We start from the raw sequence: 25,357 nt of genomic DNA on the forward strand, positions 1-25,357 counted from the left end.
GTGCAGTGGAACAAGGCTGCAGATGTCAGATGTGATGTCAGAGACATTGAGCTGACCACTGGCACATGAGATGGACCACAGAAATCTTGACTGACTTCATGATTGAGGTGTCATGGGAGCCTAGAAGTGCCCTATCGTGTAGTGTGAAAGGGAAGCCGCTAGAGTCAAGTTGCATGTTAAACGATGGGCTCAGCTAAGGATAATACTGTAGAGGAAAACTGTTAGTATCAAGATGATTTGTCTGTGCAAATTTCCTTATCTAGCATGCTGTCCCTCCCCCTAAAGAAAAAAGTAGTTTACTTTCAAGGGCAGTTTGTTCCTTTCCTCCAGACCACACTCCCACAAACAGAAATTAAATCACTGCTGTGGCAAAAAAAGGTGGTTGAGCAAAAGCACTGTTTCTCCAGGCTAAAAAGGATAGATTACACAAGTTGGGAGAACCAGTCAATGCCGACCCTCCCAAGTCCAGTTTTCCCCTGTCCTACCTTAGAGAACACAGTGATCAGATGATAAACCTACATGTCTTGCCAAAACCACTATAGACTTACCCGAGTCCATAGGTCAGAATTCTGCATACCACCAAGTCGGGCAACCAGGTGTGCATTCTTTCAGAAGCATGAACAATTATCAGTGATGTATTGAGCATATATTTAACCAGCAATGAAAGTTCACTACAATCACTGTTTCCAAAAAGCAAGTCTTAGAGCATTTACCAGGTTTAGCTGGGTTTGGCTGGTTTTACTCAGAAACCTATTTACATGCCTGTGCTTTCCCTGTTCTTCACTCTGCACCATGGAAAAACTGGTAACTGGAATGCAATAAGAAAATGCTACTCATTCCCTTCATAACTTCTAATGGATGCTTTCCTCACACGGATTAATCATCTATGATATCCCGATCCCAGTGCACCTGTTCTCTGGAAAACGTTCACTGTCAGGGGGCACTGTGTAGCTCTGCGTCGCTCCACCTAACGCCACTACGCATCCCACACCGTTGATGTCGGGGGAAGTATATATATATTTCTGAGGCTTGTGGAATCTGCTTAGATCACATGCTGTGCATAGGCCGACATCTAGTGGAAGCTGCGGAGTATTAGTTTGTTTTTTCGAAACTCGAAAAATGGGCGTCAACACAGGGCGTGCCAGTAATACTATCCCTAGTGTGACGTTCCCTGTACCCATGATCCCACACGCGTCTAGGACCCTCAGATTGTTTTTTTCCGCCATACTGGTCAGAAGCATTTCGTAGAGTTCCCTGGCCTAAGCCATAATTTTGCAAAATATTGATTATTGTACCCCTTTCTCCACCCCAATGTCGAGATACCGAATTTCTACATTCGACGCCGGACCGGAGAGGATTTCGACCGTCGACTGCACGACGGATTTGGGCCTCGAGGCTTCCGTCTCGGCCCGGGCCTGGGCCGCTGGCTTCGGCCCTGCAAGTAGGGAGAGTGGGGGGTGGTCATACTCTACACTCTTGTAATATATAGCTACACGTATTTATTCCTACATTTACCAGCCCGCTGCCACAAGGTGCGTATGGAGGGTACCCCTTTCCAATTCTGCCCCAAGTGCAATCGTAAATACCCTTGGGTCGACAGGTACGCCACGTGCAACCTCTGCTTGCCGAGGGACCACCCCGAGGCAAATTGCAGAGCCTGTAGTAGGTTTAAGCCTAAAACACTTAAGGACCGTTCAATCAAGCGTTGGGCCCACCACCCCAGGCGTGAAGAGGCCATGCAGCGGAGGGCGCCTTCAGCGATGGCATCAACGCCGTACTTTTGGACGGCGAGGGCTTTATGGCGTCGAAAGACAGCCGAGCGCAAGTCCCCGACCTCGGAAGGTCGACCGGCAGGCCGGCTATGGGGAACACCCCCGGCGACACAAGCGCTTCCCATGGCACTTCCACAAAGCACACAAAGTCCAACTGAGACTCGACGCGCACATCGAGTTCTCGGAAAGAGGCACGTAGAGAACGGTCCGAATCAGCGTCCTCTGGGCGCTCTCGATCTAGATCGCCGCACGACGCCAGGCAAACATCCACTATTGCCAAGAGTGCCTTGCTCCCTAAGGTCACGAAAGCTCGATCGTCGGAAGATGAAGCCGACTTCCACCCTCAGGCCGCACTCCAAGAGCCGGCGCCCGAAGACCGAATTACTACAGATCCCGAACCCCTACCTCCACGCTCGAAGGATAGGGTCAAGACCCCCGAACCTCGACGCCAGGCGTCGAAAAGCTCAGAGGGACCTAAAACACACGGGAAACACTCCTCCAGTCACGGGGAGGGAGGGAAACAACAAAGGAAGCAGTCTCTACCCACTTCCAAGCCCGTAGAACACTCCACTCCTCAAAAACAGAAAGACAAGTCCAGGTCTTCTGATGACACCAAAACCCCTGCACAGGCTACCAAGTCTAGTCAGGATAAATTTGAAAAACTCCCAGAAAGGGTCATTCCCAGTTCCAGAGAATGGACCAGTGTTGACATAGATAGGGTAATGTCAAGAATGTCATCTTTGGCAGATTTTTATGCACAAAACCCAGGGCACTTTCTTGCTTATACTCCCGACGGGTCAGCACCCTCTGGCTCTAAGGATCCTATACCGCCAAGTACAAGGTCCCACTTTGAGACACCAACAGGGTCTTCAGACCCCTTCTACGTCCAGCCCTACTCTCATTACCAGGGAGAGACATCCTTTGTTGAGGATCCAGATTTGGGCATGGTGGAGGAACAAACTGGGACAGGCTACTATGGGGATGATGAGGATCAAGATGAGGAGGAGGAAGACCCCTACAGGGTAGACTCCCCAGTAGAAAGAGAGGCCCTGGTTACCGACTCCCCTGTCGACAACCAGCCGCTCCTGAATGAAGTGCTGTCTCGAGCAGCCGAACATTTCCACATTGACACCCAGGGTGCCCAGGAGGAAAGAGACTTCGCAGAAGAGTTAGTGGGGCAGAGGAGGCCTGTTGCTCAGGCCATCCCTATCCTAAAATGTATTCAAAGAAGAATAGACCTGTCACTCCTCAATACTAACCTCACCAGAGCAGTGAACCCTAGGATTGAAAAACTTTTCAAGGCGGCCCAATCAGACCCACTGTATATAAGGGGGCATCTGAAGCCGGACTCCCTGGTTGTTACTAACACCCGTAAGAGGGCTGGAACACCCTTATCGTCCGAGGCTCCTCCCGACAAGGAGAGCAAAAAACTGTACGGGTTAGGCAGGAAAGTGGCCTCCACTTCCGCCTACCAGGCAAGGATTGCCAACTCCACCAGCCTGTTGGCCAGCTACAACTGCCATCAGTGGGAAGAGGTTGTGGCACTCATAGACTCCGCACCAGAACCCTTAAAGAGCCAATTGGCACGAGTTTCAGCGGAGGGAAGAGCCGTGTCTGGTTGCATTTTAAAGGCAACCTTTGATGCCACGGATAACGCCGGCAGATTAATAGCAGAAGGAACTGTTATTAAGAGGCACGCTTGGCTACGCCAGTCTGGTTTCAAGGCTGAAACACAAGCGTCATTATTGGACAAACCGGTGGAGCCGGATCTGTTGTTTGGTAAGGCGGTCGAGGACGCACTAAAGAATGCTAAGGACGAGTATGAAACACTCAAATCCCTAGGCCAGCTAACCACTAAACCCCCGAATCAGAGAGGGAATGGCAATTTTCGTCGCCCACGCGGCCAAAATTCCCAGAGAGGTTCTAACTATTCCCAGGGGCAGGGTACACAGTGGAACAATAATAACCAGCAGTCTACCCAGGGTTACGGCAGGGGTAATGAGAGAGGACGTGGTAGAGGTAGAGGCAGCCCCAATAAAGGAGGCAGCACGCCTCCACCGAAACAGTGACGCTCTGTTCAGGGTCCCTTCTCACGCAACCCCAGTAGGGGGACGCATTTCCAACTTCACCCAAGCTTGGGAAGGGATCACATCAGACAGATGGGTTCTGTCAACAGTATCTGCGGGGTACTGTTTAGAACTACTAGAGCGTCCCCGAGACCATCCTCCATGACAAAAAATACATTCTTTGGAACACCAGAAGATCCTCCTAGAAGTGATCGCCAATCTTCTAGCAAAGGACGCGATAGAACTCGTCCCGGCACACCAGGTAAACAAGGGTATTTATTCAACTTACTTCCTTGTGCCAAAAAAAGATTTGACAATGCGCCCAGTATTGGACTTACTGCCTGCCAACAAGTATGTCAAGCCCCAAAAGTTTTGCATGACAACTCTCCAAGAGGTAATCCCCCTCCTAAAAAAGGGGGATTACATGGCAACATTGGACATGAAAGATGCCTTTTTTCATATTTCCATGTTCCCAGCGCACAGAAAATACTTGCGCTTCAAGGTGGACAGTCGGCACTACCAGTTCAAGGTACTGCCCTTCGGGATAGCTTCGGCCCCAAGGGTATTCACCAAGGTACTGGCGGGGGCGGCAGCACACCTACGCAGGGAGGCAATCCCGGTGTACCCTTACCTGGACGACTGGCTCATCACGGGGGAAACCCCAGTAATTTTCAGAACAAACATTCAAAGGACTATCGACCTCCTCTTCGAATTGAGCTTCTCAATAAACGAGAAAAAGTCAAGTCTAGTGCCAAGCACATCCAAACAATTCTTAGGAGCTATCCTAGACACTCAAGAGGGGTTGACCTTTCCTTCAGAGGAAAGAATTCGGAATATACTGCTGCAAATTCCGCAATACCAGTCCGGTCGCCAGATAACGGTACGCAAAGCAATGCGTTTGCTGGGCATGATGGCATCATGTATTTACCTGGTCCCCCACGCGCGCCTGCGCATGCGTCCCATGCAGGAATGGTTGGCGAAACAGTGGTCTCAGGCAAGTGGTCAGTGGGACGATCTAGTGGTCGTTTCGCCAACACTGCTACAAAGCCTTCTCTGGTGAACAAGAGAGAATCTGTCCAAGGGGAAACCCTTTTACGATCCTGAGATACAGGCGGTAGTCACAACCGATGCATGCCTGACGGGGTGGGGAGCTCGCCATCTCCACCACACAGCTCAGGGTCTCTGGTCTCACGCAGTGGCCAAGAATCACATCAACCTGCTAGAGCTTCTGGCAGTATTCAGAGCGCTTCAAGCTTTCAAACCCTACCTTTTAAACCTGTCAGTGCAAATCCGGACGAACAGCACTTACAGACATGTTCTACCTGAACAAACAAGGAGGGACTCGCTCGCCAAATCTGTCCAAGCTTGCCCAGAAAATCTGGATATGGGCACTCAGACGGAACATCTTCCTGTCATCGCAACATGTTCCAGGGGATCTCAATTCCCTAGCGGATGCTCTGAGCAGAGACCCCCTCCCAGAGGAACACGAGTGGTGTCTACACAGAGAAGTCGTAGAAGATATCTTCTCTCAGTGGGGTTTCCCCACTATAGACCTATTCGCCACAAGCAAAAACAGACAATGCCCAGGATTCGCATCCAGGTTCCCCCAACCAGACTCCCAGGGGAACGCCCTGTGGATGAACTGGTCAGGGATGTTTGCGTACGCTTTTCCACCAACTCCTCTAATCAGGAAGGTGGTCAACAAGATGAACAGAGAATCGATGACGCTCGTCCTGGTTGCTCCCATGTGGGCGAGACAACCGTGGTTCCCACACTTACGCAGACTGGCGGTGTGCGAACCCATCAGACTTCCGAGCTGGTACAACGTATTGTCCCAGCACCAAGGTCAAACAGTGCACCCTCAACCCAACTCAATGAACCTGGCAGCATGGCTCCTGAGGTCATAGAGTTTGGACATCTCAAATTACCACAGAGGTGTATGGACATCCTAAAAAAGGCTAGGAAGCCCAACACGAGGCACTGCTACTTTGACAAATGGAAGAGATTCGTAATCTGGTGCCAGAGTAAGCAAGTCAACCCAGTTGATTGGACTCCTTCCACTATTGTTACTTACATGCTCCACCTGCTGGATGCGGGCTGGTTTTTAACTCACTGAAGGTACACCTGGCAACCCTGTCAGCATACACCACTTCCCATAACTAGGTGTCGTGGTGGAAAGTACCAGTAGTTAAGGCCTTCATGGAAGGAGTAAAGAGACTTCACCCTCCTATTTCTAACCCACCACCAGGATGGGACCTGAACGTGGTGCTATCTAAACTCATGGGCCCCCCATTTGAGCCATGCATAAAACAAGTCTCAAACACCTGACCTATAAGACTGCCTTCTTAGTAGCCATTACATCCATAAGAAGGGTCAGTGAAATTCAGGCTCTGTCAGTGCAGGATCCTTTCTTTACTATTCATAAAGATAAGCTGGTTTTACGGACACACCCTAGGTTCTCGCCTAAGTTTATTTCCAAATTCCATGTAAACCAGTCCATCGAGCTTCCGGCTTTCTTCCAAAACCCACAAAGCTCGGCTGAGGTTAAACTACACACCCTAGATGCGCGTAGGGCGGTCCTTTACTACGTAAACAAGACCAGACCGCTTAGGAAAACAGATCAACTGTTTGTCTCCGTAGCCACAGGCAAGGAGGGAGATCGCGTCTCTAAGGGTGCCATCTCCAAATGGATTGTCAACTGTATCCAGTTGTGTTACTCTCTTTCTGACAAAACTTTGCCTTTTACGCCCAGAGCCCACTCGACAAGAGGCATTGGGGCCACTCTGGCTTTCATTGCAAATGTTCCCCTTGACACCATTTGCAAAGCAGTTACTTGGAGCTCTATTCACACTTTTACTCAGTACTACTGCACTGACACCCATTCCAAGACAGATACTCAAGTGGGACAAGCGATTCTAAGACATTTATTTGCTCATGACCCTTCTCAAATCCTACCTCCTTCTAACACTGCTCGCGAATCTATGCACAGCATGTGATCTAAGCAGATTCCACAAGCCTCAGAAGGGATACATTACTCACCGTAATCGTATTTCTGATGCTTGTATCTGCTTAGATTCACATGCGACACACCCTTCCTCCCCTCTGAGAGATGGCGCATGGATGCTTGTAGTCTTATCTTATCTATCTTCTATCTGCTTGGATCATCTGTACTCGCGCTACTCCTCATGCTACCTCATGTCAGAAAAAATACAATCTGAGGGTCCTAGACGCGTGAGGGATCATGAGTACAGGGAACGTCACACTAGGGATAGTATTACTGGCACGCCCTGTGTCGACGCCCATTTTTCGAGTTTCGAAAAACAAACTGTAATACTCCGCAGCTTCCACTAGATGTCGGCTATGCACAGCATGTGAATCTAAGCAGATACAAGCATCAGAAATACGATTACGGTGAGTAATGTATCCCATATATATTAAGGCACTGCACCCCGTGATCTTAGTTCTTTTCTTCCGAGCACACACTGTTCACTAATCGGAAACATGCTCGTTGGTCTTACTTGTTCTCTATGCCGTGCCAACTATATCTAAGGCCTCAGGCTTCAAGCTGTGTGCGGACTGCGGCCTGGCGGATGTCTGTCTCGGATCCTCACTGGATTTGTCTATACTGCTTGAATGAGGACCACGACACACAGAATTGCGAGTTGCACCAGTCGATGCACCCAAAGGCCCTCTGGGAAAGAGCTGACCTTTCTCTCCTCCCATGCTTCACCGACTAGTTTGGTGGTTCAGGCCTAGACAGCTTGCCTGAAGACTTCTACCTTCCCGTCCCTGCCACCGGACTGGGAAAGTAAGAGGTTTTATGCATAGGGTAAAAAAGCTTTTGCCAGGCAGTCGTGCACCTTGTGCTGTGAATGCCTCTTGCACCATGGCAACATTTTTCTTCTGCCTCTGGGTGACTGTAGCTAATGTGGCTGAATGTGTCCCGGAAGGAGAAATTGGGCACAGTTTCCTGTCCTTGGTCACTGACGACAAGGAGGCGACACGCCAGATGTCGCAATCACGGCTGGATGATGCAGACTTGTGTGGGCAGGTCCATTGCCATGAGCACTGTGGTCCGGTCACTCTTGGCTGAGGAGATCTGGTTTTGCAGCCGATGTTCAGGTCAAGCTGTTGGACGTGCCTTTTGATGGGCAGATGAGGCTGATGATGCACTCCAGAAAGTCCAGTCATCAAAGGCAATGGCTAAGTCTTTGGGGCTTGCCATACAACAGCCCTCCACACAGTTGCCATCTCGGGTGGGGCTTTTTGTCCCTCCACCACCTATGCCCTTAGGGGCCGTGGTAAGTCTGTGCCAGATAGATTGCAGTGCAGACCCTTCCTGCAAGGTCGAGGAGCCCAGAGAGGAGCTGCATCTGCCGTCCCTGCCACGGCCCAGGATGCAAAACCTCAGTGACCGGCTATACCACTCAAAACTGGTGGGGACAGGTGGAGGCGTTCCCTGTTCAGGCCAGAGGGGTCAAGGACCACATCTGACGCTTGGGCCTTACAGGTCATCGAACAAGGGTATTGCTGCCCATTCCTCCAGCGTCCTCTGGACCACGGCTCCACGCTGCCCCTTTGTCTCAGGACCTCATCCTCTTGGAGGAGGTCGCACAGCTTTTGCAAAAAAATGCATTGTAACTAGTGGCACGATTGGAACAGTATTCCACTGATTTTTCTGGTGCCCAAGGACAGGGCTTGCATCACCTTCTGGATCTGTGGCTTCTCAACCTGTTTCTACACAAGGACAAGTTCAAGATGGTTACACTAGCTCAGATCCTGGATTTTCTGCTATCCTAAACCCAAGGCAAGCCTGCAGATTGGCACTGTAAAGGGTTGCCTCGCAGCTATTTCAGTATTCAAGAGGTCCCCAGAACAGGGCTCGTTCTTCCTGTTATGCAGTTCTTGTGGCGATTGGGTATCCAGTTTCGAGGGGATTGTTTCCTCCGACATATTCCACATCTTTGACAGTAATAACCACAGCTGTGTTGCTTCGGAAAACTTTTTTGGCATCCTACGTCGATGACGTCGATACGCTGTCCCTTCGAGGGCCTCCGTCGATGTCACCGGATGTTATATCTAGGACGCACGATGCCCGTAGCCTCAGTTCTGTTTTTTCCACAAACGTGTTCGCTTCGGAATCTCAGTGCGCTCGATTCTTCTACTTTGTGTACAAAAGTTTGAGAACATGTCTTCTTCTTCTACCCCGAAGACGGGCTTCAAAAAGTGTTGGGACTGCGGTTCCAAAATGTCAATCACAGACCCGCACAACGTCTGCCTCTTGTACCTCGGTGAAAGCCACGCCACCGACGACTGCGATGACTGCCAGTCCTTAACATCGAAGGCCTTGCGTGAGCGGAAGAAGAAATTATCGGTCGGTAGGGTATATAAAACCCGTAAGTCGAAATCTGCTGGTCTTTCGACCGATGACTCGAGGGGCGACTCTCCGCGTTTGCGTAAGTCCAGGGAGTCTCGGTCTCAGAGTGGGTCCCGCCATTCCTCTGCCTCTTCTAGGCACTCTCGGAAGCGCCGTCACCGGTCGCCTTCCTCGTCGGAGGACTCCGCCAGATGGCGGGTGACTTGTCCCACCAAGTCTTCATCGCCGACCGAATGGGATGCATTCCGCCAGCAGGTGATGGTGATTTTCGACTCGCATGGCACCATTCCGTTCTCGCCTTCGAGAGGAGTCGGCAGGGAATGACCTAGAGCCACCGCTCGCACGCCTTTGGGCTCGGGCGGTCGGCGATCATCAGGAGCCGTCGAGGTCACTATCGGACAAGGTTAATCGCCACAGCCGTGCCAGGTCCCAGTCCTCAACGCCTTTGAGACCGTTGGAACCTGTGAGGCCTTCTAAGAAGGCATCAACGCCATCGGCGCTGTGTCCGTCGAAGGACATGCTTGGGGCTCCGGCCTCAAAGCCGTTGTCGAAGTCATTGGCGCCTCGGTTGATGTCGACGGCAATTTCATTGACGCCCTCGACGCCTTTTGAGGAGAATTTACCGGAGGTTCCCCGGAGGGCTGTGGATACCCAGGGGAAGGGTCTCAGCAAGTCAGTGAGGCCTGCTTTTGAACCCTTCTCTGGTCTTCCCCCTAGGATGGATTTATTCCAGCCTTTGGATTACATTTCACAGGTGAAAGAAGGGTCGGATGAGGAGGGGTTTGTGCCTCCTGAGGTTCCTGATTACCTGTTGTCTGGTCACAGTCAATTCGAAGACCTGCATCAGTCCTTACATGATGCCAGTGGTCTTGACACCTCTCCGGAGGTTGAGTTTGGCAGGCCTGAGCCTGGTACGCATGCCGAATCCTCGTATAGGCGGCTCATGTTGAGGGTGACTGAGTACTTGGGGTGGTCTGCTCCACCTGTTGATTTTCTGCAGGATGACCTGGCGGATATCCCGCACCAAGGTCCACCCACTGACCCGGTGTTGCCATTTCATATGGCTTTAAAAAGAAGGGTGGCAGCGGCTTGGACTGCTCCGGAGAGTGTCCCGGCAGTGAATAAGTCGCTTCCGAAAAAATACCGTCCAGCCAGTGGTGACCCCTGCTACTTGTCAATGCACCCCACTCCGGAGAGTTTGGTGGTGCAGGCTGCGTACCCTACCATCCCTCCTGATGGGGATGACGAGCGCGTTGATGGTTGGGCGAAGAAGGTATTTTCTTCTAGGGGTATGGCTTTAAAGGCAGCCAACTCTGTTTGTGCCTTGGCAAAATTCTCTCACACTCTGTGGAATTGTGCATCTTTCGCGGCTGAACATATTCCCGAAGGGGCAGAACGGGGTGGTTTTCTTGCCCTCGTCCAGGATGGCAAGGATGCCATGTGTGAGTCCGTTCAGTCGGGTCTGGATGTGGCAGACTGTGTCAGCCGGTCCATGGCGGCGAGCACCGTGATGCGCAGGTTTGTGTGGTTGCAGAAGTCGGGGTTTGCTCCTGATGTGCAATCCCGGCTTCTCAACATGCCCTTTGATGGTGTCCATCTTTTTTGGCAGCAAGGCTGACTAGAGCCTTGAGAGGTTGCAGACCTCCAAAGCTGCAGCAAAGTCTTTGAGCGCTGCAGTATACCAACTTCCGCCTTTTCGTCCTAGGGGATAGCAATGGAGGGGAGGTTCCTTCGGTACTACTCTTCCTTTGGTAGATCGAGATGAGCTGCCAGTCAAAGGGGCCAACGTAGGAGTACCAGAGGTGGAAAGCAAGGTACTCAAGGTGCCAAAACCGCTCGAGCAGTTGCCTCTTTGCCCTCTGGCACTGCTGCAGCCGTGTCAGCTCAGTCATGAGGCCATGTCCCATGGTTCGCCGTTTGGGGGAAGGCTGGCGCAGCATCTTGTAGTGGCATGCCATTACTTCAGATGCGTGGGTTCTGGAGTTCATAGCCCACGACTACTGTTTTCCCTTCCGGCAGAGGCCTCGCGACAATCCACCAGGGAAACTCTTTGAAGCGTCCGAATCCTGTCCCTGCTGGAGAAAGGCGCCATAGAACTGGTGCCTGTAGCTGAGAGGAACAAGGGATGGTATTCCCCATATTTTTTTCTCCCAAAAAAGACAGAGGCGTGAGACCCATCATCGACTTGCGTGGTTTGAACAATCTCCTCAGGAAGGACAAGTTCAAGATGGTTACTCTTTCTCAAGTCCTCCAGGCCCTTCAACTTCAGGATTGGTTGGTGTCTCTCGACCTCAAGGATGCTTACTTCCGTGTGCCGATTCATCCCAAGCACAGGAATTACCTGAGGTTCGCGGTTGGCAACTCGCATTTTCAGTTTCGAGGTCCTGCCGTTCGGATTGACCTCCGCCCGAGGGTCTTCACCAAGCTGATGGTGGTGGGGCAGCGTATCTCAGGAAAGGGGGGGATTCACGTCTACCCCTAACTGGATGATTGGTTGGTCAGGGCGCGCTCTCCCGAGCAAGTCCTGGATCATATGTAGGTCACCTGCCACTCCCTTCACAAGCTGGGCTTCTCCCTCAATTTAAAGAAGTCTCATTTGACACCTACCCAGCGGCTCCAGTCCATTGGAGCAGTGCTCGACACATCCCTGGGGCTGTGCTCTCCTCCATAGGTGAGGGCTTATCACATTCTGCAGATGGTAAACACATTTCAACGTGCCCAGAGTCTCCCGGCATTCGAGTTCTTGAGGTTGCTTGGCCTCATGGCATCCTGCATTTTCCTGGTGCCAGAGGCCAGGATGCGGATGAGATCTCTGCAGTGGGCTCTCGAGATGCAGTGGTCGCAGTTCTCCGGCAAGATGTCGGATCCCGTTCATATTCCGCCCTTGGTCGCCCAGGACCTTCTGTGGTGGGCCGTCGAAGGAAATCTGTTGAAGGGGGCTCCGTTTGGGCAACCGTGGCCAGAGGTGACTATCTTGAAGGACGCAGCCCTCGCGGGGTGGGGAGCTCATGCCAACGAGTTGACAGCCAGCGGCCGTTGGTCTCCGTCGGAGTCCAGACTCCACATCAATCTGTTAGAGCTGCGGGCTGTTAGGCTAGCCCTTCAGGCTTTTCTGCTGTCTGTGCGTGGGAAGAATGTCCCGATTATGACAGACAATACAGTGGCCATGCACTACCTCAATAAAAAGGGGGTGGCCAGGGTCACTCCCGTTGTGCAGGGAGGTGATGCAGCTCTGGTTCTGGGCCATCTGTCAGGAAATTTCGATCTCAGCAGTTCATCTGGCCGGAGACGAAAACACGGCTGCGGACGCTCTGAGCAGGCAGAGCACAGTCTCTCACGAGTGGGAGCTGGCTCAGGAAGTTCTGTTGGAGATGTTCGCCATTTGGGGGACCCCACAAGTGGATCTCTTTGCCACCAGTGTCACCCGGAAGTGCAAAAGATTCTGCTTGTGGGAATTTCCTCCAAGAGGAGCCTTAGGGGACACGTTCGTAGTGGAGTGGTCCTTCCCACTGCTGTAAATGTTCCCCCCAGTCCCCGTCATTCTGCAAGTGTTGCGGAGGTTACGGAGGTTCGGTTCCCGGATGATCCTCATTGCTCCGGCATAGGCCAGGAGAGCGTGGTACCCGGACCTTCTAGACTTGTCCATCTGCCCTCCTCCTCGTCTTCCCTACCGAGACGATCTGCTATCACGGGAGGGGGGGTCGGGTTCTCCATCCAGAGGTCAAGTCTCTCAGCCTTCATGCTTGGTATCTGAAAGGCTGAGGTACAAGGATTGGGACCTCCCTGAAGACGCGATGGAGGTGTTGCTTTCGGCCAGAAGGCCCGCAACGAAATCCCTGTACTGTTGCCATTGGAGGAAGTTCTGTGACTGGTGCAGGGTACAGAATGTGGATCCTTTTCAATGTTCCATTCCGTTGGTTTTGTCTTTTTTGCTTTCTTTAACCCACAAGGGCCTGCAAGTAGGTACCATTAAGGGGTAAAAAGCAAAAGCTCAATCCTCTAGGCAACTCCGTTGGGCACTATTCTTTGCCGAGTTTGACTTCATAATTACCTATCGACCTGGTACAAAAAACGGTAAAGCTGATGCCCTTTCTCGGATGGGAGTGGAAGAACATTTGATCAATTCTAAACTTGTACCTATCATTCCCGAACAAAGAATTCTAGGTGTAATCGCCACACAATCCATAGAGGAAGTTAAGGATAAAGCCAGGCTACTGGTAACTCCAGCAGACATACAGAATTGGCATCTGCAGGGAAAGGACTTTACGGTGAAGGACAACCTATTTATATTTCCAAGAACGGTTATACCTGCCCAGCACAGATTTACAGAAAAAGGTAATCTCTTGTTATCACGATTCTTTAATGGAAGGACATCCTGGTATGACCAAGACCTCGGAAAAGATCAAGCGCTACTTCTGGTGGCCGTCTTGGAAAAAAGATATCAGAGACTTTATAATGTCCTGTGGAGTATGCGCCCAAAACAAGAGTCAAAAGGAAAAACCAGCCGGCCTCTTACGCCCTATTGACATCCCGCCTCGCCCTTGGCATACGCTTTCTATGGACTTCATCACCGATCTACCTCCATGCTCCGGATACAATACGATCCTAGTAATCGTGGACCTATTCTCCAAGATGGCGCATTTCATTCCACTCAAAGGCTTACCAACAGCAGCAACTCTGGCCCGAGAATTTATCGAAAACATCGTCCGACTGCACGGTTTTCCTTCAGTTCTAATTTCGTATCGAGGTAGTCAATTTATTTCTCATTTTTGGCGAAGTTGCTGTCGGTCGGCTCAAATTGATGTGAGACTTTCGACCAGCCACCACCCTCAAACCGACGGACAAACCGAGAGGACCAATCAAACTCTGGAACAGTATTTGCGCTGCATGCTACAACAAACTGAAAAACTTTGGATAGCCGAATATGCCTACAATAACTCTGTCCACTCGGGAACTGGGAAGACCCCGTTTTTTCTTTTATACGGTAGTCACCCTCGAACCTCGGAGTTGGATCCACTCCAAGATCTTGTAACACCAGCAGTAGACCACCTGCATTCTACAATCACCCAAGCCTTTAAGGAAGCCGTTTCTCACCTTCAAAGGGCTAAAGAACAATACAAGAAAGGAGCAGACCAACATCGGAAGGAAGCCCCCCAATATCAAGTAGGAGATCAAGTCTGGTTATCCACCAAATATCTACCTCTAAAAGGACCACGCACATTCAACCCAAGATACCTTGGTCCCTATTCCATCACTACCATAGTAAAACCAGTAGCGGTCAAGTTGGACTTGCCCCCTCACATGAAGATACATCCGGTCTTCCACGTCTCTCTATTAAAACCTGTGCAACCTCAAACCCGACTAACTACATCTCCAAAACCTATTCTAGTTGGTGGAGAACTCGAGTTTGAAGTCAAAAGCATCCTGGATTCCAAGATCTCCAAATCTAAACTATTTTACCTGATTGACTGGAAAGGCTACGGTCCCCAAGAAAGATCCTGGGAACCTGCAGAATATGTCCACGCGCCTCGTCTAATCAAAAGATTTCATCGAACATTTCCTAACGAGCCCAAACCCCCGGAGAAGCCCGGTTTGGGAGGGGCCTTGAGGGGGGGTGCTGTCATGATCTCTGCTCCCAAAAGATCAGGACTTGCCCGACTCCCTTGGAAGCAGACCCATAACCCCGGTTCCGAGTGCCAGCCAGTCCCAATTGGGACCTTTTGGACCCTGTCCTGGCGCCAGTGGCACCAGGCTCATAAAGATGCCCAGCCCCAGCGCTGGAAGCGCCGGGCTCATAATGCTTGGGTGGACTTACCTGCAGCAGACCATGCTGCTTACTTACCTGCCAGTTGAACCCCTGATCCTCTTCTGTTTGGGACTACTTTTCCTGTTGGGTGGGGCAGGAGCCACTCCCTAGGTTCAGAACACTGGAACTCTTCTGGAAAGCAGGAACTCTTTTCTTACCTAGGCGTGGCTGTGGAAGGAGACACCTAAGCACTACAGGAGGCTATTTAAACCACACCCGATGGATGAATCTTGCTTTGCGTTATTCTGCATTCTCTGCAGCAGAACGCTCATCGTGTCTTCTGCTTCTGATCCTGGGCCTAAGGGAACAAAGGCTTACCATCCTGGAATCCAGTCTTCAGCAGCACCTGTAAAGACAAAGAAAGAACAGGCTAGCACTACGGTCTTCAGTGGCAGCGCATCTCTTACCTGGTCCATCGGCTGTCACCAACGCCTCGCGCTGCATTCCGGCATCTGAAAGACAAAAGCTTACCAGCTCTTCGCACGCTCCGGAGGACTTCGGCGCTGCATCCCGCATCTGAAAGACAAAAGAAGGTGCGTTTAAAGACATTGGGCAACTTTATTACTCACGTGCCATTACTCCTTCCCACGCCGAATCCAGTGGGTATTCCAGCACCCTTCAGCTTCTCTAAAGCTCCGAACTTGTACCTGCAAGATAAAAGGGACAGTTAGTGCGCATCGTGAAACAGGCTACAAGCGCTTACTTACGTGCTTCCAGGCGCTTCTATTCCTCACGCGGGTTCGATCCTCAACTCTCATCAGCCCGCCATCGCCGGAACCCTGCAAAACAAGAGATATCATTACAAAAGACTTTTAAGACATTTGAAGTGCCCAGAACTTACCGTTCGTGCAGTTAACGAGGGACAGCAGTCCTCTGAGGTCAAGAGGCCTGCACCCTTATCCAGTGAAGAAACTGGTTACGGCACCCTTACAGTGCACAGAGGTCCAGCCCAAAGAGCCAACCGTGTGTTACACATCACCTTTGAAGATACGGCATTCACCCAGTCAAGACCGGCGCCTCTGCGGGAATCAGGTGAGCGTTACAGAGAGCTACCACTCCCTCTAACAAGAGGTCATCATCACAGAGATCCAACTTTGAAGAAGCCTTGGTGAAAAAAACAGGTGAGCTAAAATCTTCCATGAGCCACGATCAGGCCAAACACTCCCCTCTGGTTAAAAAACACCAGGTAGCGGTGAGGGGGTCCCATACTGGGTCTAAACACTCGTCCAAGGTCCCGTTGACAAAGACTCCATTTGAAAAACCGAGGGATAAGGCTCACGCCCGTCGACAAAGCCCACGTCCGACTCGTTGAGAAGGTCCGCTCTGACGGCAGACCAACACAGATCCAAGTCGTCCGCGAAGACCTAGTCTTTGTCTTCTGCAAAAAAGAAGCACCAGTCATCCTCGGAGTCTTGCAAATCCTCCTGTGGACAAGAGTCGTTCATGAGGCACCCTCCGACGACCAAATCGTCGTCGACATCCACTCCGATGACATAGATGGACCACCTCGTTGACGACCAAAAAGCACAAATCATCCGGGAGTAAGCCTACGCGGCAGTCAACTACTGTCACTACGGAGACCATAGAGTTACCTATACAGGACACTATATCATCCGTCAAGGATTATACTAAAAACCCTGATGGGGGACGCGGTAGAGCATGCACATGTTCCTCTAGGAATATCTCCTATAATTTACCCAGACATCATGCCATATTTTGAGCCTCCACCAGAGGATTATCCAGTGATCATGGACTCCGATCCTGAGGAAGGTACTTCCCATCCTCCTATTCAGGACAAACCCTCAGATCACCAACCGTCAACCGAAGACACACCTCTTAAGAATTCAGACACCTACTGTACCATCAACACCGTCTGGAATGGGAGGTATAAACACACAATACCCCCTTCTAAACCCACAATCCTTGCTCTTCCTGCAAGTGCTTTCCACACTACAGTCACTATTGATGCAACTCAATGCCAGGCTTCCACCCCTGCAGCCTCAGGCAATTCAAATATGCGGAACAGACCAGGGTACGCCAGGTCCGCAGCATTAAAGGGATCCTGGCCATCCCTCCAGGGAACAAGACAAACGTCCAAGAGCTCAGTCACCTCTTAGACCACCACCTCCACGGGGATATAGTCCACGTATATGCGAGCAAGAAGAGGGAGAATTAATAGACTAAGACACTGGTCCACGGGACACAAGCTCCACCACCTTTTCGTCTCTTCGTAGAGCCGACACGTGGAACACGGATGACCTGGACCAAGATATGCATGGTAGTCCTCCTCAACCCTCGCCGCCAGATGACATTGGGGCTTTCCACTCCATGGTATATAGGGCATGCCAGGAATTCGGATTAACTCCTGCAGAAGAAAAGACTGTTTCCTTTTTGACCATGGGTAAGTGCAGTAAAGCAGTGTTTTACCCATCCTAGATCATGTTTGGCAGGAGGGGCTTTGTACTTTCAAACATCGATTTACAGAACCGGCAAGTAAAGGAATACTGGATAAAAAATGTAATGCACCTGATACACCAAAATGCCTCCCCTCACAACCCTCTCCAGAGTCGGTGGTGGCAGCGGGCCTCAAGGCTCGTACACACCACAAATGCGCCTCTCCCCCAGACAATGAATGCAGAAAAATTGATGCCTTCGGTAAAAAGGTGTTCACCATTGGAGCATTAACTGTCAAAAGCAGCAAATGCCCTGGAAATAGTGGCTTGATACGATCGAGAGATGTGGCATCGGTTGGCTCCTATATTAGAGCATTTACCGGAGCAACAGAGGAAGGAAGCCATGACACTGGTGCGTGAAGATGAGGATGCCTTAAACCAAAGTATTACATCGCTGTAGATCTCAGTGAAACAGGGATTCAAACAGATTGGCAATGGGGTAGTCCTTCGAAGACAAGGATGGCGATATTGCACTGATATTCGGCAAGAGGCACTGCATATGGTGGTCGACATGCCGTTTGAAGGAAAAAATATGTTTGGTGACAAGATTGATGAAGCCTTCAAAACAATGAAAGCAGACTCGGACACTGCTAGATCTCTTACAACCCTACACGGCAGAAGGTCCTTTCACTCCTTTCAAGCAGCCTCAGGTAATTCTAGATTCTCGTGCTCAAGGGACAACAAAAATTACAGCAGATCCGGATACTGCTCTTAGGGCTACAAGACAAATTACCAGTCCTCCCAGCACAGCAGGGAGTATCACCAAGAACAGCAACATCGCGGATCAGCCACCTCTCGAAGAGGTAGGCAGACCAAGGCCCGGCAATGACCACTTCGGGGGCAGACAGGTGGGAGGAAATGTGGCGTTTATCCTCAGCATGTGGCAAAGAATAACAAGAGACAAGTTTGTGCTTGATGCCATCCAGCCACTTCTTAGAATTCAAACGCTCACAAATCCTGTTACCTCCCATAAAGGTATCACAACCGCACCTTCAAATTCTACAACAGGAGGTGTATCAAATGTTAAAGAAACGGGCACTCGAAAGAGTTTCTCATTCGGCAAAGGGAAAAGGAGTATACTGCAAGTACTTTGTCGTCAAGAAACCAGACGGGAAGTGGGGTCCTATCCTGGACTTGCGAAAGCTTAACGAAAACATCAAAAAGCAGAAGTTCAAGATGGTAACACTTCAGGACGTCATAAAGGCCATACGACTCTGAGAAAATCTGGCAGTGTTAGACCTCAATGATGCGTACTTCCACATCCCAAATACATCCAAGACACCAAAAGTATCTCAGATTCAAGGTCGGAGAAAGCCATTACCAGTTTCGAGTACTACCATTCGCCCTAAAATCATCACCCAGGACGTTCATAAAATGCCTAGCACCAGTAGCAGCCTTGTAGAGCCCAACTACATATCACACGATTGTGACTGATGCCTCCTGGGTAGGATGGGGAGCGCACTTGGACAAACCCCAAGTTAAAGGCCTGTGGACCCCTGAAGAATCCGTCCTCCACATAAATGTGCTGGAGCTGTGGGCAGTACATTGGGTCCTAAAATCCTTCCTCCCGCTAATGTGTTATTTGGCATTCATATAGCGCCCTATATAATCATTGGTATGATCTCAAAGTGCTTGTGGGTTGAACGCCCTTGGGGACCGTAGTCCAGGTCAGTCGAGAGAGTAGGGTGGCATAGGGTGCTTGAGTGCACTCAATATGTGAGCAGCTGATGTGATTGCCTAATGGTAGCTGCATCCTATCATTAGGTGTTGTGGTATTGAGAGAGCAGTTGAATGTGTGCAGTCTGGTGGTTGGTGTCCCAGACTGCATTCTGGTGGCATAAGGCTGTGTAGGATACGTGTGTGCAGGTAGGCCGATTTGTTTGTATATTTTTTTTTTTTTTTCTTGATGGGGTCTAGCTGCGTTCTAGTAGGATGTTGAGGTGTTTATGGAGTATTGTTCGTATGTGAGCAGCTAGGCCGAAATTGATTGAGGGGTATAGCTGCGCTCTAATCAAGACTTCGGTGTTACGAGTCCTCACGGACAACACAACCGCTATGTTTTATCTGCGGAAAGAAGGCAGAACACGGTCAAACACACTGTCCCAAGAAGCAGAGATCATTTGGCACTGGGACATTCACAATAACATTCTGCTTCAAGTCTTCCACCTCCCAGGGATACAAAACAAAGAAGCGGACACCCTCAGCAGGGATTCGGTGCAGTAGCACAAATGGCAACTACACAACAACCATGTATCCAAAATCTTATCGACATGGGGTCAGCCTCCTCTGGACCTTTCGCCACTCAGTGGAACAAGCAGTGCAAGAAATTTGCGAGCAGGTCCCCTCATCCCGACTCAAGGGGGGGACGCATTCTTATTGCCATGGACCGGCATGTTCCCATATGCGTTCCCTCTCATCAGGAAAACAATCCATATGATACTCAAATGTCACTGCAAAATAATCATGTAGCATTGTACTGGTCTAGACAGACCTGGTTCTCGGGACTCTTTCAACTGGCGGCAGACAATCCAATCCATCTAGGATCTTCCGGCAATCTACTGTCACAGAACGACGGGTTGATCCTACATCGCGACCCGGTCTCTCTCAAATTAACTGTGTGGCTCCTGATCACGCCGAATTGAGCCACTTTAACATCCCTCAAGACTGCTAGTGCATTCTAGCAGCAGTTAGGGCCCCATCCACTTACACGGCTGCCTCTGCGGCTCTCTGGGCTGGAATGCCCATCAAAGACATTTGCCAGGTGGCAACATGGGGCAGTGCCTCACACATTTACCAGGCACTACTTACTGTTTACAACAAAAGCACACTGAAGACGTACAGATGGGACGAGCAGTCCTTTAACGGCTGTTCCAGTAAGGTAAGACCTGCAGCTTCCTGGGTATTTTCTTGTACTTGCGTATGTATACTTCTTGCATTAGAGCAGAAAATGTTAGTCTCTTATCACCTCCCAACATGTATACTGCTATTGAATCTATTCACAGCATGTGAATCCACGAAGGATCCAATGCTGGAGAAGGGAGTAGTTTCTTACCTGTAACTCCATTTATCCAGCGTTGGTATCTTTCATGGATTTACATGCAACCTCCAGCCTACCCCCTCAGGCAAACATCCACTTCAGGGGAATATCCTCCAGCTAGAGTGGTTAAATTCGGAGGGGAAGCTGCTAAGGGCAGAGCTATACACTCAACGTCCTATTGGTGGGGACCAAAAGCACCCACAACTACGTCGATGGGACACTCAAAGTGTCAGGTTTTTACATAGGAAAATTACGAAATCAATGCAACTGGGGATTCCCAGCCTGACGACTGGCAAGATTTCAATCCATGAAAGTTACCAAGGCTGGAGAAATGAAGTTACAGGGAAGAAACTACTCCCTTCCTCCCTGCAATTTGTGATTCCGGCGTGGGATTTGAATGCAGTTTTCACGTTTAATATGGGCGCGCTGTACGAGCCCCTTTAGTCCTGTTCTATTAGATTGCTCACCCTTAATGTGATTTTCCTGGTTGCCATCACCACAAAACAGGTAAGTGCGCTCCAGGCATTCTATTTTACCTCCATATTTCGTTTTATTTAAGAGAAGTTGACTTTGAGAGTGAGGCCCTCCTTTCGGCCGATAGTGGTCTCGGATTTCCAGCTCTCTCCGAAGATCCATCTTCCTTTGTTTTTTCCTTCACCTCAACTGTCCAAGACAAAGGGAAAGATTCCATCGGCTGGTCCCAGTGCATGCCCTTAAGTCATAAGTCTCTCTTACTATACAGGCTAGGAAAGATGACCAGCTTTTTGTTTGTTCTGGTGGTGCTCACTGTAACAGGGCTATGACCAAACAGAACCTGTCATGGTGCATTCTTTTCTGCATTTAAGAATGCTATGATCTAGCTGGGAAGAATGTGCCTGAGGGTCTTGGAGCTTATTCTAGCAGCCACCTCTGTGTGCCTATCCTGGACATTTGCCAGGTGGCAACATGGCCGTCTTTGAACACGTTTGCTAAGCATTACTGTTTGAATAATCCCTGCGGGCCAGGATGACCATTTTGGTAGCGAAGTGCAGATTTTTCTGGTTTAGGTGGTGCCCTCGCCTCAACCCTCCTCCATATTAATGTACTGCTATGAGTCGTTCATAGATGAGGAATCTGTGCGAGGAAAGAATCGATTAGAAGAACAAATGACTTGCCTCTCTGTTCTTTCTGATGGATGTTCCTCCCAAGGATTCTATGTATTGTACATGGTTCCTGCAGTATGCATTGTACATAGTTGTTGCAGTATACATGTAACACTCTCAATGGAATCCGCTGCGTGACATCAGTAAGAACTCCTAAAGGGTTGGAATGTTATGATTAGAGCTTGAGGCAGTTGAGAACTGATCAAGGGTGTGAAGCTGCAGCTTAATTGATGTGAACCTAATAAAGCGTGTCCATCTACCTCTTAACAAGGTCTTGAACTCTTTAATAGATTCCTCATCGCCCACCCTACCTTACTTTCTCGGCGGAAAGCTAGTACACCATCGGTTCTACGTTCCCTCAGCGTTGGAGTACCAGGGAAAAAAGGGTGGGCCTGAGGTCAAGGGGCGCAGCACTTCAATATATACTGGCCCCATATGTCTGGCTCGTAGTGGCGCTGGCAGAGCCCAGGCGGATCAACACTGCGACGACTGGCGTAGGATAGATTTCTGGAGACAAGCTGCGATAGGGATATCATAGAGGAGGAAGCCTTGGGCGAAACATCCATCAGAAAGAACATTACCAAAATGCAAGTCATTTGTTGCTCTACCCCTAAAGCGCCTTCATTCAGGGCAGATATTGCTCCCTACTTTTAGCGAATTTTAGCTGAAGGTTGACCATTGTAAAGAAAGTGAGTGTGTAGTGTGTGCAGCAGGCTCCTTCGGAAATGGTGCCCATGATGTGTGAGGGACACTAATGCGATCATGGCTTGACTCTGTAATTTTGGCAAAACTTCCAGTACCAGTCACAAAGAGGCTCTGTTCCAACTGCTGTGAATGGAGGGGCAAAGTAATAAAAGTAAAAAAAGTCAATTCACAGTACAGTAACTTTCCCTGCCCTTGCGAGTAATTTAAACTGTTTGCATATGCTGTGTTCAGTTTAGCTTGCCCTTGGTGTCTGTTGTGATTTTGCTTAAGTCTCTAACATTTACAACCATGCAGGGCATTAACAGAGGAATATACGCCGGAAGATAAAATCCGCGAATGGATTGTTTGCTATATTGTGTTTTTCCACGAAGTTACAAGCTACTTTGACCTACAGGTCATGTTTATTGGTGTGGAATTCGTTAATGCTGCTTTGATGGCCTTGTGTACCTACTTTCTCTCAGGACTTCAGAGTACACTCTGACAAGAGAAATGGTTGTAGGTTTGGCAGTGCAGTCCTGCAGAATCGAGTCCCTGTTAGTCAGGTCTTCCAGCGCTACAGACACACATTGTGAAGTGGGTCTTTGCATTGATCACCAAAGAAGATGGAGAATATATGCTTGAATAATGTAGCTGTGGCAGTACATTGGAAAGGGCACGGGAGCATTTGCTCACCTTGATGGTCACAATAGAGCTAGAAATAAAATGCAGATCTATTAAGTGCTTTAATTGGCAGATAGCTGTGTGGATTTCAAAATAGCCTTCAGCGCTGGGGTGTGGCATGTGCTGGACATTTCAGGGTCTCCTCTTCTGGGTCTGCTGTTCCTAGTGATGCTGGGATAGAACTAACCCAGATATTGGTTGTTTATACTACCCAAGTAAGTATCCTTTCTCGATTACTGTTAATGCAAAATGAAATTCATTGACTCTTGTAACAATGCATCTGTCTTAAGAAGGCATCTACTTGCTAAGTATTGAATGAAGAGTGTACAACTAGTTCTCTCTTAATTGCAGAAATACTGGAGTGGAGGGTGTGTTGTGAATTATTCCTTTGGTATTTCCTTTGCAGGCCTCGACTTGGAGTCCTCCTAAACAGAGTCCTTGGCGTTGGGATGCTCTACTTATTATTTTCTGTCATTGAGGGAATCCTCAGAGTGAAAACGGTAAGAGGCTAGCTGGCAATTTAAGGCCGCAGGTGGGAATATAGGACTGTGCGCTAGCACCATCACTTTGGTATACCATCACACACCATTCACAGTCTTACTATTCAGTGGTTAGCTCTATAACAGTTGCCAAAGGTTTGAAAAGTAGCCTAGTGTGTCCTCTTCGGGTAACCCTGCGACAAAACCCTCAAGTAATGCCTATTGGAACCCACAAGTATTTTAGTATTTTTCTGCTATCATGTTCAGTGCAGGGCTATTTTGTTAAATTGAACTTCTGCTATGCAGAAACATTGTTTTGCTGTGCAGTCGGAACCTGGACCAGAAACAGGTATTCAGCACAACAATTGTGATGGCCGATTTAATGCTGTTGAGCTGGGGATTAAAATACATAGTTTGTTGTGACCTTTTTGTAGAGTGGATTTATTTTCCAGGCCCACAAAGAGTTGTCCAGGCATAACACACACAATTACCTTTCTGTTAGGGTATCAATAGCTGATGGTCCGCCTCTATCATATCCCTTTGGGGCCACATAACCCAACTCCGAGAACCATCAGACACAGAATATTCTCAAATAGTCTGTAAATGTATGCATTTCTTTTCTATGTCACAATACTAGCTAGTATACAAATGATTGGAAGGATGAAATGTTTTAATGATTGGGGTTTCTGGTTTTACAGCATTTGGTTTGTCAATTTCAGTGGTGTTTTTCCAGTGTTTTCATAACATATAAAAATGTGTATCAGTGTTTAATCATTTTTGCGGGAAGTAATGGAGCGCAACAGTGTTTTTTCAGTGAATATGAAAAACATGAGTTTATTAACATTCATGCTTTTTGGAATAGAAATATCATAAGAAATACAATGCTCTCAATGGACGTGCTATTGAAGGAACAGTCTTTCAAAAAGGGTCAGTGAGACACTACTCATGGAAAGGATGTGGGCAATTTTGCATATAGAATTATGCCTTTTATCAATATCCAAGTCGGGTTCTATTGTGTGTGAGACCCTGTGTGACCACGGACGCTGCAGGGGGCCCTAATCATTTTGGAATCACTGAAAATCATGTGATGGGAAGTGGCATGCGTCAATGATTTGTGATGGTATCACGGAAAGCAACACTACAAGAAATGTTCATGAGTAAACCAAAAAGCAAACAAAATGTGTTATGGGCAAAATGTTTTGTTGATTTATACCAGACGCAGCTGCCATTTGTGTGGCCGCCATGCACTCTGGGAATGGTCACTGTTTTCTGGAGCAATATATTCAGTGGGGACAGAATCATTTCCAAGGACCTTTTACTTTTCACGGATAAGTTGCAGTGAGATGAAAATGATTTGCCTAAGATCACACACTTCAGTTTTGTGATGAGCTCAGTCTGAAACATATAATTTTTGACCACATATATCTTCTGTGCCCTAGTTGGTAGTAATATGTTTGTCTTTCAAGAATACTCTATACACCAATCATAATTAACCACGCTCACAAATCTTTACATCCTTGTTGAAATATGTTACACAAAAAGAGTAGAATAGTAGCTTTGTTTTCCCCTCTTGAACAGAAACCTGAATCTATCAGAATGCAAAGTAGCGTGAGACTAAATAATGCCTTTTCAGTTTTATAAATGTACTTTCAAGACTTGGGTGCAACAAAATATGTTGATGAATTCACCTGGTTTAGTCATAGTTTTACAAAGGAATTCAAGTGGAGATTAGGGAGGGTTAGCAGGGCCGCAATGCGCTGTAGCAGCAAGGGCCTTTAAAGTGTAACAATACTGTGCAACAATGTACTTTATCGCCGACTCCTTAGACACCAAACATTCTCTCACTTGTTGCTTGCCTTA

The 25,357-nt window shown here is 49.0% G+C and overlaps 1 protein-coding gene across 3 annotated transcripts in view; it reads left to right on the top strand.

Annotated features, from left to right (window-relative positions):
• The window catches only part of LOC138566710 (transmembrane protein 87A-like), a 1,181,601-nt gene that overhangs the window by 901,031 nt on the left and 255,213 nt on the right, over nt 1–25,357 (top strand). For all 3 annotated transcript variants that reach the window (XM_069644306.1, XM_069644305.1, XM_069644304.1), the window contains one exon: nt 23,425–23,518. In XM_069644306.1, the coding sequence (XP_069500407.1) occupies nt 23,425–23,518 (94 nt within the window). The remainder of the gene's footprint in view (nt 1–23,424; nt 23,519–25,357) is intronic.

The sequence above is a fragment of the Ambystoma mexicanum genome, chromosome 2p (assembly GCF_040938575.1).
Source record: "Ambystoma mexicanum isolate Mex_15411 chromosome 2p, UKY_AmexF1_1, whole genome shotgun sequence".
Taxonomy (NCBI): domain Eukaryota; kingdom Metazoa; phylum Chordata; class Amphibia; order Caudata; family Ambystomatidae; genus Ambystoma; species Ambystoma mexicanum.